At 43.0% G+C, this 15586-nt stretch overlaps 1 protein-coding gene across 3 annotated transcripts in view; it reads left to right on the plus strand.

Annotated features, from left to right (window-relative positions):
* The window catches only part of PHYHIPL (phytanoyl-CoA 2-hydroxylase interacting protein like), a 57241-nt gene that overhangs the window by 16370 nt on the left and 25285 nt on the right, over positions 1 to 15586 (plus strand). The window contains exon 2 of one of the 3 annotated variants that reach the window (XM_075423054.1): positions 1900 to 1919. The exons of 1 other annotated variant lie outside the window; for it this stretch is intronic. In XM_075423054.1, coding sequence (XP_075279169.1) covers positions 1900 to 1919 — 20 coding nt within the window. Of the gene's footprint in view, positions 1 to 1899; positions 1920 to 4808; positions 5026 to 15586 lie in introns of those variants that run through there. One more of the 3 variants, XM_075423052.1, reaches the window with a different exon arrangement.

Genomic DNA, 15586 nt, shown 5'->3' on the forward strand with positions numbered 1-15586 from the left:
ACAAATACATTATTTTTGTCTATGAAAGAATTTGTCTTTCTTAAATGCTTATTCAGGCTTTATAAAGCTGATCAGAAAACTGAAATTTGGAAAGCAGCAGCATAAATAGCATTAATAAAATGATAATTTGCTCGATGTCTTTCTGTTTATCTGAGGAACATTTCTTTTTAATGGTTTACGTTGCTTAGAGTAGGTTGGGAGTTGCACGCCCAGATGATATAGTTGGAGGGCTCCATACATTCCGTTCATTTGGAATGAAAACAGCATGGCAGTGGTGGTGGCGGGGTGGTAAGGAATGAAGGCTTAGATACCAGGGCATTTCCTTGATTGTGCTGGGTCAGACCAAAGACCTACCTAGCCCAGCGGAGTTTTTTCAGGAGTGGCTGAAAATGGATGTTTACAGAAGATGAAGAGCAGGAGAAGCACATAGAACAGCCTTCAGTAACTCTTCCCCAGATGCTAGTAATTTTCAGATTAGGACTCTGAATCACTTGTGGGTTTAGTAACTCTAAAGGATTTATTTTCCATGAACTTTTCCAGCTTCTCCTTGAACCAATTCAGATTTTTAGCATTGACACTATCCTTTGGCCTTACAAGTCTAACACCAATTGCATGAAGTACCACCACCTCCTGTTTGTTTTGAAGCTGGTTGCTATCAACTGTGTTTGACACCCTCTAACTCTTGTACTGGGAGACCTGGCAAACAGTCAGACTTTGGCTACCCTGTTTGTGCTGCTCACGCTTTAGTGAATCTCTATCACCTATCCCATTCGTTGCCTTTTTCACAGACTGATTGTCTTTTTATCTGGGTAGTAGACTAGTTCTTCCCCATGCAGAAGCCATTTTCACATCATACTATACAAAAACCTACAGAGTTATGAGTAGGTCCCTTGGCACCAGAAGTCACAAGATTACTTCAGAATTGTATCTTTGATGTTTTAAAGTATGCTTTGTGGCCTTGGACGAAAAGCCTGAATGCAGCTGCTGAAATGAAGTCATCCTAACAGGGAAGGAGAGACATTTTGAGGTGTGTGAAGTACTGCGTACATCTCACTGGAGAGTTCCCAGAAATAGTGAGGCCTTCCCAGCACCACAAGCAACATCAAAGCAGAAAACAGCAGACAGACCCCTTTCCAAGAGAGCTGCAGCCCCACTGCTGGACTTCATGTCAGGATGCCGGGCTGCAGTTGTTACCTTTGTAGGGAGTGGGAAAAAGCGGGTAGACAGACTCACTCCAGAGCTAAGACTAAGCACTGCTGCTCTGCCTTGGATTTTCCTAGAGAAAAAAGGAGGACCTGTGCCATCATTCTCCTTGTCTGAGCATTGGAGGAGGCCCTTGCTTTGCTGTCTCAGAAAAAACAGAGGTTCCCAGTGAGACAGCAGGCCTAATGCTCTAAACTGTCATACATCAATGTCTGTCTTTGTGTAGAAAAGGAAGCTGTGTCGCACTGCACATTAACTGTACATAGTCACAGCTTTCACTTAGGGTCTTAAGTCTTTTTTTTGTCTTTCTGTCATCAGTGTGTGGATTTTACTTCAGTCCTATGGTATTTCAAGAATATCTCGTGCAAAATCCTTGCAAGTATGTGCCTTTGCACGCTGAAACACTGACATGTCCACTAAAGACAAAGAATGACTGTGAAATTGCAAAGCACTTTTTCCCATGAAACTTCAGGAGTTAGTTGCTAAGCTTAGTCAATGCTCCTTGTAGGACTGACCTAAAATGCTGCATATACTGGTTTTGACCATTCCATTTCTCTGCCCTTTAATATTTTACTTTTCTCCTCCAAAGTGACCTATTAATAGGGAAGAAAAAAAAAAAAGGCTGTCTTTATTCCTCCCTTGTTTTTTCTCTCCTGAGAACTATGTCTGTAGCCTTTCTGCCTTCTGCTTGCACAGTCCACTGAGCAATAACACAAGTCTTTTTTATTCCCAAATGTGAAGGAAGAGCTGGAACTCTGAGTCTTGCTGAAGCCTGAGAAAGGAGGTTTCTTTTATAACTTGCAAATAAAAACCTGCTAGTGTGAAACACAAAAGTGTTTTCAAATAGGATGAATGGGGTTTCCTTACAGCTCTGTGCTGTATTTGCTGCTGCTGTGAAACAGTTTTCCCAACATGGAGCGCAGCACAGGCGGGACAGAACTTTGTAGCGGTGTGCGGGTTGGTTTGTGGGGAGGAGAGGAGCATGCGGCACCTTTTCCTTTCGCTTTGATGGCTTGAGTGAGGTTGTGGCTTTCAGGAAAGAAGCCACACTCCTCTCTGGCTGGCTGGCTGCCTCTCTGCCTGTCTGCTGCAGAATGTAGCCCTGCAACAAGATCTCAGTGACCTACCTGGGGGTCTGTGAATGCCAGGCTCAGGCACAAGGGCAGAGATTGTTGAGCCTAGCCAGGCAAGAGGCGTGTGTCACAGCCCATGTTTCCTGGTACGTGTATTGTGCTAGAAAATGCTGCTTCTCTCTCCTTACGTGAGGTTGCCGTAATAACAGACCCACTCTTCTTGAACTACAGAAATTGGTAATACTCCATTTAATGTTGAAAGTGCTAAAGGGTGCTGTTGTGGCAAATTCTTTGCAAGCTTTTGCAGTTCTAAACACGTGACATCCTGCTGTCTCTGTTGTGCTGCCATTGGCAGACTTCCCATTACGTAATGTTGACCCATATTTGTGATATGTGACATTTTTTGCTAAACACTGTCAGGGATAATCCATCACAGAGTAAACTTTCTGATTATATGCTGAGACTCTGTCATCCTTTAGCACAAACGCAACTTGTGCCTCAGACAATGCTATTCCTTGTTAAGACAAGCAAGTACAATTCTTTCAGGTAAGAAAAACACCAAGATAGTATCGTGTACTTTGAGACCAAAATACCTAGGACTAAATTCACCGCAGAACGATTGCACAGAATTGCATCTGGGAGTAATCTGAGCTTTAACAAATGCAGAGCCCTAGCCCAGGTGATGGGAGTAGTGATTGGCTGAAGGAAGCATGAAGTCTGAAGTGTGACTCTGCAAAATGCTGTCTCAGGCAGGTCCAGCTTGTTTCACGCTTCAGAAAAGTGGAGCTGTGGAAAAGGTTTCTCTGCTCTACTCTTCTACTGAAGTCTGCCAGTATTTGTAGACTAACCAGTCTTTTCTTCCAAAAAAAAAGTGTAATGGTGTGGGGAGATAAATAGATACAGCTCAGCTAGGGGTTCCTGCCTAAAAGGCAGCTGAGAAATGAGAGGCCTTGGAGGAACGGGAACACCACCAAAGCTGTCTGCTTTCAAAGAGCTACACAAAATCCACCCGTTCTTAACAACCTGATTTCAGTTGCATAGGATAAGAAGTAGAGGAGAGAGGTGTATGAAATAGAGGCAGAGAATAAAATGGTAATTCTCTCAGTATTGAAGAACAGAGTCTGCTTCAAATGGACTTTAAATAATGTTGTAGCAAAGAAGTAACAAGATTGTGTGAGCTGCTGAAGCGTCTGCCACATCGTGGAAAGGAATGAATGTGGAACATAAGGCCCAGAGACTAAACACACCGTCTTTAGAGAGAAATTTTCCAGCCTTACGTAGGAGATGACTCTGTGCTAAGAACAGTTGCAATATTGAGGAGAAAGGTTTTGCTTCTGTTCAAGGAATGAATGCTTGTCAGAGCCAAAATTAAAACCTGATTAATGCAGTCTCATCCGCTTTCATTTCTTCCCGCTCAGATTCTACATTTGTCCTCATTCTGTCTGTGAGTTCATTCATACATTCCTCTCCCTTCCCACCTCCCCATTGACTCACACCCTCCCTCCCTGTCTGTTAGCACTTCCTTTTCATTTTCTCTTCCCTTAGGTTTCTGTCTCACTCATTCCATCTCTCCTCTGCCTGACCCCTCTACACATTTTCCGTCATGGTGAAAAAATAGCAGAGAGACGGAGGAGAAAATAGAAGGCAAGTGAAGAAGGGAGGGGGTGAAGTGGAGACGGTGCAGGAAGGGTGCTGAGCGTTGCACTTTTTCCCCACGCTGCACTACAGAATTTTGAAGGTGTCACAGGAGTCGGGCCCCTAAAATCTGTTCTTCTCTCCCAGGCAGCAGCACTTGACAGTAGCTTTGTGAAAGGTAACGCCAGAGCTCATTTCCTCAGATCAGGGCCCCTGGAAACCACCGTAAGGAACAGAATAATCCCAAAGTCCAGTGGAAAGCCACCTCTGAGTGACAAACCTTTGGCTGTGCGTGAAGCTTGCTGCCGCGTCGGATCAGTGAGGATTGGGCTGAGACTGGGTGGCTCTTGGGACTCCGAAATGGGAAACAGGAGCTTTAGGAGCACTCTGGACTTGGTGGCATGCGGTGCTGGCCAAGAACCGTCACGGCCTCAGGCTTGTCGAGCGCCTGTGTGCAGTGACCTGGTGTTTCTCGGAGCAGCCGGCGCTGCTGTCTCCAAGTTGACGGCCAAATGGTGCCAGTTTTTGGCTTAGTGAAACAACAGACAGGGCGCCGTGCGCGCCTCAGGGGAGAGACGCGGGCCCGCCCGCCGCGCGCCCCCCCCGGGCCGCCTCCCGCCCGCCGTTACTAACAGGCGGCGCGTGCCGCTGTGCGAGGGGCCGCGCGCCGGCGGGAAGCGGGCGAGGGGGCCGGGGAAGGGGTAGTGCCCGGCGAGGCTGCCGCGGCCGCCGCCGTTACATAAGGAGGGGCGGGGCGGGGAGCGGCGCGGCGCGCGCCGAGCGGCTGTTCCGGCGCGGCGGCCCCTTTAAACGCGGCGGCTGGGGTGCGACGGGCGCGCGCCTCGCCTCGCCCGTGCGCTGCCCCCTCCCCGCCTCACTGCGGTGACAAATCCGCTCCCCGCCCGCCCCCGCCCAGCCGAGCCGGGCGGCGCCGGGAAGCGCTGCCGCCAGCACCGCCCGCCAGCCGCGGCCCCGGCCTCGCCACAGCAGGCAGCGGCGAGGGGCGCGATGGAGGCTCCGCGCCTGGCGCACACCATGAGCAGCCCCACCAGCCCCTGCGAGGAGGTGATCAAGAACCTGAGCCTGGAGGCGATTCAGCTCTGCGATAGGGACGGTGAGTGCGGGCTCGGCGCGGCTAATCCCTGCGGGCGCGGGATGCTGCTGCCCTCACGGATGCTAATGCACATTAATCCCCGCAGCGTATGCTCCTTTGTTATCCCCCACGTATTTGTGGGTGCAAGTGTGTGTCGTCGTGTCGTCGTCCCCCCCCCCCCCCGCCGCCGCCGCCCGCCTGCCGTCGAGAACAAAAGAGAAAGGGGAAGGTTGCACCTTGCTGGAGGGAAGGGAGGGAAACCCGCCGCTCCCTCAGCCGTGCCTTGCGTTGCGGTGCGTTCACCCCTGGGCGAGGCGAGCCTGCTGCGCAGCCCAGCCCCTGCCAGGAATGGACGCCGGGGTTTACTCCGGGAGTGGCAATAAGCAGAATCGGAGCGGGCGCTGCAGAGAGTCCGGATCTAGGGACGGGGTAGTGGCCGTAGTGGGGCTTTTGTTGTCCGCGATCTCCAAGACCCTTTGTATTGTAGGGCAGTTCCTGCGCTTAAAATACACACGCGAATCTGCTGCCTGGCGTGGGCTAGCGGCGAAACTTGTTGCCGGTCTCCCGAGCGAGCGATCAGGCGGGGAGCGGACGGGCGCGGGGGGAGGCGTAGCGGGAGGCGCCCGGCACCCGCCGTTCAGCACCGCGGACAGCACCGCGCCGGCGGCGGGAGCGGCCGAGCCCAGCCCGGATGGGCCCAGCCGGGCCGGCCCGGGCCGGGCCGGGCCGTGCCCCGCAGCCGGGGAGAGCGCGGTGCCCGGGAGGCAGCGGCAGCCCTTTCTCCGGAAGGCACGGCTCGACCGCCGAACAGGTGAAGTTTGGTTTCAGACTGCGGGTGCGAACGGGATAGGTCATCGGGGTCGGAGCAACCGGCTGAGTGCAAGGTGGTGATGAGGGACAGCCAAAACAGATTTACGTGCTTAAGGCAATACTGAAAGCGGACTATGGTAGAAGAGAGTAATACCGAGTATGCACAACTATGACTGACAAAACTGAACAGAGAAACCAACAGCCAAACAATGAAAAAATATTTTCTTGTAGAGTGGTGTATAATTCATGTTCATATGCTGGATTGTTGTCATCTTCTTGTATGACATTGAATTATCAAACATAACTTCTCATTTTTTGACACAAAATGTGCTTTGGGTGTGGAATATACGTTACCTGGTAAATACACCAAGGAACAGAGATACTGTGTCAGTGGATGGTACAGTTGAATTAATGAAACTATTTCCTTGTTGGGAGTGTGTTTTTGGAGCACAACTGTTATAGGTGATGGTTATAGAAAGAGTCAGTCAGGCTTTGTCAGTTGTTTTTTTACAAATTTGTTGTGATGAAATACTTCACTTTTTTGACCAAGGCAGAATTAATATTTTAAATGCTGGATTTTTGTAAGGTCTTTATTTTTCTTGAAACAGTCAAGAAATTGACAAGGCATTGAAAAGTCTTTTCAGTAATTGTTTCTATACCTGCATTGGAAATTCTCTGAATTTTTTGATGTTTGAATTAAGTTATAATATGCACTTCCACCTGCTCATGCCTGACTCACTGCCAAGAGAAACTGAACTATGTTTATAGTAGTGGAGGCTAGACCGTTCTTTTGTTAAAACACTTTTTCTCATATATTTATTTTTATTAATACTAGAGAGAAATGAAAATAGATAACTTACTCAATCCTTCATTCCTCCTTCGTTTACCCCAAGTAATTGTAGTGAGGTACTCCATCTTAATCATTGCAGACTTTATTTGGTTCAACATACTGTAGTTAAGGACTGCTCGATTTCTGTGGAATAGTGTCGTACAGATAAGCAAATGGAATACTGTAGTATTTTAAATTTTAATTCTCCCTTGGATAGGCTTACCTGAAAAACAACAACTTTGCTGTAGATCTGGCTTTACAAACTAATCTTCATCAATTAAGCCGCTATCGTACAGGGTCGTTGCTAACTACAGTATGTGGTTGAATTTCTGAAGGAGGCACCTATACTGGGCATGTCAGATGTGCAGCTCGGTGCCTAATTTGGCACAAGACTGCTCTTGAGCATACTTCGGTATTTCCTACAGGTGGCACTTATGTATCAAGAAGCTTGGTTTAGTGGGAACACGGAAACAAGCAAGCAAAGGTTAGGGCATTAATCTTTCTAGGTAAGCGTGCAAATGTATATGCAACATGTTTAGATCCCTAATTGTGTACGTGGGTTTACTTAGTGCATTTGTATTCTAAATACTTACAATTTATTTTAGCATATCTTTGTTGTAAAAGATATAATTCTTAAAGTGATGTGTTGGCACCACCAACGTTGACCAAAGTTTTGTAATAAGTATTGATATGTTACCCATAGTGAATTAAAAATATGCTAGATTTTTGTATTCTGAAAATGTCCTTGATCTCTAAGCTGTAGGAACTGTAAAGGCAACCAGTGAAAGGATAACATTACATATCCAACTATGATAAATTTTGCAGCACACTTAGTTTATAATTGCAGGCAATGCTGTGGTATAAACATAAGCAATAATGGAATATTTATGCAGCTAACAAAATATTTTCATTGTTTTCTAAGATGAGGGAATCAATATTGGAATATTTTGTATTCAGAAAACTGGGTTATACCTCTTATGGAGATATAGGCAGGAGCCAGAAATCCAGAAACTGGAATGAGCAATTAATAATATCACAACAATTCTTATCTTTCTTAGATTTTTTCTGTTTTTTTCCAGTGTTTTCTTGCAAGCATTGTCATAGCTCTTAATGAATCAAGACCATGGAGAAAACTTCAAAATGTTAAATAAAAGAAAACAAATGTATGGATTTTGGAGATTTTTTTTTTTTTTTAATAAAACCACCTGGTAAGTTTTGATTTAAAGTGAATGCAACACGACGAAGCTAATTATCAGCTCTTATTTTCAGCATTCACTGTTATTTAAAAGCGTGTCTTGTGTTATTTTTTTATATTATTTTAGGTGGGTCTACTAGCACATCTTAGTATTAGTCTATTGCACAGTCTAACACATAGTTCTTTAGAACTCTTCTGAACGCACTTTGTGTATAGGAAAAAGTGTATCATTTGTTCTTTTCCTTTGCTGTATTTGAACATTGCAGCCGTATTTCTGTAAACTTAGGCCAGGAAAGAATGTTTAATCTGTGCTAAAAATTCTGGTGACCTTTTCATAAAACTTGTCTTAGCCCTAGCTAAGGATTAAACCTGTAGTAGATGGATGCCCTTTGTGTTATGAGCAGGTCAATTCTATGAAAATATACCTAACTCCAGAAAGTTGTAAGCCTTTGAAAAAACTGTACTTTTCACAGACTTTGTAGAACAGTCTTAGATTTTAGCAGCTGAATGTCCTGAAGCTCCACATTGTGATTGCACAGCGCTTTCGCTACAGATCTGCACTTCGGCTCCTTCGACTTCTGCCAGGGTGAGAGCAGTGACGCTATCGCCAGCTTTCTTTGCTCTTACCATTGGCACAGAGAGCTGGAAAGCCAAGACACCCATCAAAATGCCAAAAGGAGAAAAGCAGATAAACAGACCTTCGATGAGGATGTTGGAACTTGGGAGACACGGGCTGGGAACAGAGGCAAGAGAACTGGCCCAGAAGGTGGTAATAGAGGCTGAGGCAGTGACTGGTCGAGAGTGGAAGAACAGGAAAGACTTAGAGAAGCTGGGGACGTTTGTGAGGATTGGATTAAATGGGAAGGCAGAAGCAGGCAAAATGACTCTGAATGAGAACAGGAAAAGAAGATGAAGGAGCAAGGAAGGTAATCCAAGTTCAGGCATGGTGCCCAGGGAAGTAAAACTGGGAAAAAAAGATGAGGGGAGCGTTCACTCAGATTAGATGATTTGGGTGAATGTGGATGGAGTGAGAATGGGGAACTCTGTGAAGAGTAAACCTGGAGACCTGTTTGCAAAGAAGACACAGAAAGTACAAGAATGTGGAGGGGGAAACTGCATGGTTTGGAACACAGAGGTGAGGAGTAGAGGAATGGAACTAGTACTTGCTGAGCAAAGAGACTGGAACTGAAAGGACAGCCTAAGGAATGAAGAACACGACATTTGAACTGTGACTGGGGAGTAGAAGAAGGGGTGGGATGGGAACAGATGCAAGAACAGGGCAGAAGTGGCCATGTTTTGGGTTGACGGCAGAGAAAGGTCGGTGTGTATTAGCACATGCCGTCTCCCAAAGCCACACATGACCCCATGATACCAAATTCTCCTTGGTCATGTGCCAGCAAAGAATGGTACCATGGTGTCGGGGCTTCAGGGGTACAGAGAGTCAACAGCTGGAGCTGACTTCAGTGGGAGCAGGACTTTGAAAATACAGAGCGCAGTGCTAAATGCTTTGAGAAAAGACACGTTAACCACCTTAAATAGGCACTGAAAGTTACTAACCATCTTTTAACTTCTCTGTGCCTCAGTTTTCTGTTTGTAAAATGGAAGCAGTATTATTGCCTTCCCTCACAGAGATGTTTTCAAAATAAACTAATGAATGTTTGTTAAGCAGCCAGGCACTGTGGTAGCCTGGAAAACCCATGAGGTGCATGGAAAAACCCATGATGAAATTCATAATTTTGTCTTCAGAGCAGAATATGAATAATGTGTAGCAAATAAGTCCTGGGACTACACACAGAACAATAGCGAATAGCTGTTACAAGAAAAATAGTTCATTATGTACGCACTATTCATTATGTATGCTGAATGAGTCAGAATTTGTGTGGAAAAAATAGTATGTAATCATGCAGTTAAAGACTATATCATAATCTGAACAAACGAAGGGGCCGATTTAAGGTTATTCAAATGTACTTCATTCTGATATTTTCTAACTGTTGATGGCTTGAACTATGCAATCTTCCTAAAGTTCTTTTAAAGGTTTTTTTCTGTCTTCATATATTTGAAGATAGTATTTGGGTATCAGCATCAGAACTGGAACTGGTGTCTTGGCCGGTTTCAGTTGCATAGATCAGTTTCATCACCTTCCAAACACTTGACACCATCAAAATTGTTTAGTCTACCATGCTTGTATAAAAGCATTACATCACACAAGCTGTCATTTCTGCCTTATGTAAACAACTCGCATCTTTGGCTTTCCATGTTATTTGAGCATATCTCATGTTTTCTTATTTATTTCAGAAGTTTATTATTATGCTGGATTTACTGGAGCATTCTCAAAGATATTTCTGGAGTTTGTAAGTGGGGGTTTTCATGGCCATATCATGTACACATTTGCCTTTCAAACAGAAAGGATAAAGTGCCATCGTTCAGTCTCTGGATGAATTCTTCAAATGCCTTTTTTGGCATTATAGAGCAGTATCACTGCTATTTCTGAAATGTTATCCTGTAAGTCTCAGAGATGGGGAAAAATGGAATTTCTAGGTAGACTCCCACACAAAGGACAACTGAGACATCCAGATTTCTCAGTAAATCTTAGTGTCCCATTTTCATACCCAGCATAATAGAGAGGCGCTTGTAACTGTGATATTTTGATAGGATACAGAATTCAGAGGCATGTTTATTGTTGTTTTTACTCCTCTCCCCAGCTGCAAGTTTGGAGATTTAAATTCGCTGTCTTCAAAATGCAAACTGTATCACTTTTCTGGGGTTTGAATGATGGAATGGCCAACTAAGAAAAGTATTTCTTCCATAAAATTTCATCTAACCTGGCTGAGCTTAAAAATAGTGATTTTTTTTTTTTTGGTGGTCAGCGATAATGCTGCTTCGGGTGGGAGTTAAATCTCCTATACAGCTTCAAAAGCTCTCTTTTTGCAAAGAAAAATACTTACTACCGTTGTAGCTTTACGTTCTTGCCAGATTCTAAGATGTTCATGTGTAATATTCCTTACTGTTAGGACACTGAAAAATACTAAATGGAGCCAAGCAACTATTTTAAAGTCTTCATAAATTATTAGAATTGTGGAAGAGAAGAAAACTAATAATTTGCTTATGTCTTTCACTTCAGCTCAGCATTGCACGTATTTTGTCCTGTCTTGTTTTATATCATAAGCAATGATGCCACTAATAACTAGTGAGGCTTTGCTAGAAACTGACTATTCAACATCCCTTTCTCAAGAAGTGTAGTCATCCATATTCTTCCTTTATATTCTGCAATTTTTTGAGTTATTTTCCTTCCTTATTCCCCCCCTCCTCATCTCCTTTTAGAACTTTATGCCACTCAAATCTGTGTAGTTGATTATTAGATATTTCGACTGGCACTGACCAAGTTATGTATTATTAGCCATTTAAATCTTGCCTGATATTCTATTTGTGCCCCTATTGATTCAATTAGCCTTCACTGAAACTTTTCTAGATCCTTTATAAAGCAACTAAAATGCTTGATGTGTAATCATGCCAGATTCATATACAAAATCACTGTTCTCTCCCAGTACTATACACTGATATTTCTGAGACTCAGATATATAATGTGGGTTTTGTAGTTAATTTATACTCACTGTTATAATTAAGGCTTTTTAAATATTTCTCTCCTATGTATGTCCCTTCTTCTCTATGTTTGTTACAGATTATAATTCCTAGATGCGTTCTTTTATTTATTCTGTAACAGAATCCATTTTATCATTTTCTGCCTATGTTTCTAAGCCATCTTGTGTTGTAGCTGCTTGTATTTTAATGTTGTCTGCAATACAGAGATGTGATCTCTCTTCCCAGATCATTCATGAAGATGCTTATTTAGCCTGCAACTAGGCACAGGCTCTGTGGTAGCCCAGCAGACACCTGAACTCCTTAGCTGTTTTATCAGTCTGACCTCTGCCAGCCAATGTTCAGCCTTGCAGATCAGTAGTGCTTAGTAAGTGTAATGGCAGGACAAATCATTTAGGGAAGAGAAAGTCTACTCCCTCCAGCATCCGAGAAGCAGGAATGCCAAGCCAACCCCTGACTTAAAATTTTGTATATCTTCTGTAAATCTCAAAGACAAGACCTGTTTTTCTTAAGTAAGAGTTAAGACAGTAGTATCCACTTCATCTGTTTCATCTTCCATCTTAAACTAGATGTAGCAATTTCTTCTCAGCCTACTAATCTGATGGCTCTACCACCTCTGGTAAGCTGTGTTCTGAGCTCGCTTCTCCAAATTTGCTCTTTACCTGCAGTTATGCCTGTGTAATCTAGATCAGAGTCCACCCTGCAGGCCACTTCAGCTTTTACAACAGCTTTCCAGTGAGGTCCCTGGTTCCAGAGCCATAGCTTTTAGAACAAGCAGAATATCGCTTTTGTCTTGTAAAGTGGGGGGAGGAGAGACTATATTACATTCTTACTTAGTATTCTCTAGTATTTCATCATTCACTTCTGAATGGGTTACAGTCAGGCATTGTTGTGTTCAATCGTATCCAAAGGCTTGCTGAAGCTTATCTTCCTGACCTTGGGTTTTCTTTCTGGTACATCTCTGCCTCATTAATTTTCCATTTTTTTCCTCTAAAATCTAGAAAGATCTCCTCCTTTACCTGTTTCTTGTAATTTCCTTCACCTTTTATTATTCATGGCCTCTGTATAACAGGTTTGGAGGCCCCAGCTTTTCTGAATAAGGTAGCTTTCAGTTCCCTTTGTGCAGCTGAAGCAGTGCCAGCATCTTTAACCACAATTGAGGAGATAATCTTTAAAAGTCCTTACGGTTGGGGTTTGTTTTTCTTAGTCCACTTGGTACAGTAGGTACGTCTGCCGTGCTCCCAGCATGCAGGACCTTTTGTGCTTTACGTGACCTGGAATGCTTTATTTAATTCTGGCTGAACACAGCCCAGAATTATCCACTATGTTTTCTTTTCTCTTTTGCTAAAAGGTTTAAGCATTTTTACCTGCCCTGCAGACTGCTTTCTTCAAAAATTTATAAACATGTCTGGAAAAAATAGCACTGACATTGCCAATAGGTGATATATGTATAAAATATGTCACTGGTATAGCAAAAGTATGAACAAATACAGTGTTTATGATGTTGGAACTAAAGAAAACTCTGCTCCAGGATCACTTCCTATGGTTCCCACACTAGATTTTGTTATACAGAGGAGCATCCTTTATTTGACCTTGAAAATGTTTCCTTCAGCACAGAAGGTTTGGTTAGAACTCGTTGTAGCATTTGTAGTTGGATCAATTTTCACAGTGGTGTTTGTAGTTGAATCATTAATCAATTTTATTTTATTGTTTTCACAGAGTGTTCTTGTTTTATTTATGCTTGAATGGACAAGCTGTTTTGCATGGATGTTTTTAAAACCAATGATTGGCTATAGTGTTTTTATAACCTAACAACAGTTTCTCTGAGCCTTTACAGTTCTAGCTGCTGCCAATAAGGGTAAACCTTAAAACTAGTTTGGTGTTACTCTTTCATTCCTGCAGAATGACAGAAAATATTATCAGAGTTGCAGTCTTTATTAGTTCGAAGTATGGTGTGGCATCTGGAGTTTACTTCTCCAGTACTGTTAAGTCACACACAGCTGGAGCTCTAGGAGAAGCATAGTTTGAGAAATTCCCGTGTTAAGCTTTGTACACCAGTGCACATTCGTTAGGAGAATTCCGCAGTTTGCAGTTGTTAGAAGCATCCCACAAATTTATTCCCTGAGCTGTTCCAATGGCTTCAGTAAGAGTTTGTATAAAAACAAATTTGCATTCGTAACGTGGCATGATTAAGAGATCACAGCTACTGTATTTTCCTAACTTTTGCGGTGTGTATTCTATCTTATTTCATACAGATAGAGATCTAATTTGGAATTTCCCTCTTTAAATTGCAGCTTGTATGGATTTCATCTATCTTTAGTTTTGGGTTAGAAATAACATTTTTAAAAGATTATTCTGGGTTTGTTTGCAGTTCACTGCTATCTGTACTCATAGTTGAAGACATACGGACTTCAAAATCAGCAGGACAGAAAGATGTTAAAAGGCTCTTTCAATCTCGGCCAGCCATAAATACTAGTATACAAGTATCGGTGGAGTGATTCATGCTGTGTGAGTGTGCAGCAGATTGTATTTTAATGCTACTAAGGTACATCTGATGACATAAATATTACGCACTTACACTTTTATGATGGAATTTATGCTGATAATTTAATATAAATGCTCAGTAGTAAACATGTGGCTTTCAGAGCACGGATGTTTCTGGATAATTTCTAGCCTATACACTTTCAATATAATTTCAAGGCATATCCCTAATCACAGGAATTGAAAATCGCCAAGCCTATCTGCTCACTGAATCCATTAATTCACAGAGAATTTCTGTCCCTCCAGTGGAACATACTGGAATTCTAGCCAGTGTTACCTGTGCTCTGATGACACAGCTACCACTTTACCCTTCATGAAAGGACAGATTTGAGCAGTAAGACTTCACAGGCAATTTACTGGGATTGTCTCACCTCTGCCCATGTGTAGAGGTTACTTTCTTGCTGCCCCGCCTCCCCCCCCCCCACCAGACAGAGGCACCTGAAACTCCAGGTACATTTCTTTGTTTCCTCTTCTGTAAACTACTTTGTATCATGCTTTGGAATCTTGACCCATTGAATGTGTTGCTTCAGTATTTCACTTTGTCACACTGTTTAGGTGGTTTGGAGTTCTTAAATCATGTTTGATTTACAAGGATCTGAGTATAGTAGCCTTTCTAGAGTATGAGAGTTTAATCTGAAGTTCCATGACACATCAGGTAGCCAGGTGCCCCAGCATGACCTGTGTAGTAGGAGCATGTCTGGTACTCTGTGCTTTCTCATAACTGTACAAGTGCAACGAAGACAGAATCAGTTCCCATCTGTGAAAAATAAAGTACTAATTCTCTTCCTTCTATTTTTGTATATATTGTAATGCTCAGCTTGTTTCTGGGCTGGTTCCTTGAGCAAACTATCAGCAAACCACCTAGGCTGTCTGGTGAGGCTGTCAGCCCTAATACGAATGTGCAGTGCTTGAGATGGAAGCCATACAGTGAAGCTAAATTCTCCAGTATATCTTAGTATTCTTTTGTATATTTAGCTCATGTAGTAGGGAGTGCGAGTAGGAAAGCATTACCTGAGATGCTTTTAAATGCTGTAAATCCAAAAGACAAAAAACAAATCTAAATACAAATTCTTTTTAAGTAACATACCCAAGGGGACTTGGTTTAATCAATTTGTAGTAGGTTGTGCAGGTATTCCTCTGTAGGTAATAATTCAGTTTTGTCTTGCTGTGGTCATGACTGATCACTTGTTACGATCCAATGACTGTTTAATAGCCCCAATGATAAGACTACAGAAGACTTTGTAACAGAAACTATTTAAAGCATCCAACTGAGCTGTGCTTTTTGAAAAAATAATTCTGGAACTATTGAGGACCATGGCGTTCAAATGGATTTGAATCTTATGGTTCAGAATTGTTGTAGGCTTCTTTTAACTTAATTCCATCAAAACTTCAGTTTGAGTTCTCTCCTCTTCATTAGACAATCGTCGTTAGAGAATCTACATGAGATCTGTTACAAATGCCATCAGGACAGGAAAATTATGAGCTGGAGTCTTAAAAACCCCACACAGTCTATATGCTATACTGTGTCTGAGAGAGGGGTGAATTCTAACATGGCAAAAACTTTGCTTAAAGATTTCTTTTGTCTGCAGTGTTCATAGCTGTCATTTGTA

Source organism: Opisthocomus hoazin, chromosome 6 (genome assembly GCF_030867145.1).
Source record: "Opisthocomus hoazin isolate bOpiHoa1 chromosome 6, bOpiHoa1.hap1, whole genome shotgun sequence".
In the NCBI taxonomy this organism is placed as follows: Eukaryota; Metazoa; Chordata; class Aves; order Opisthocomiformes; family Opisthocomidae; genus Opisthocomus; species Opisthocomus hoazin.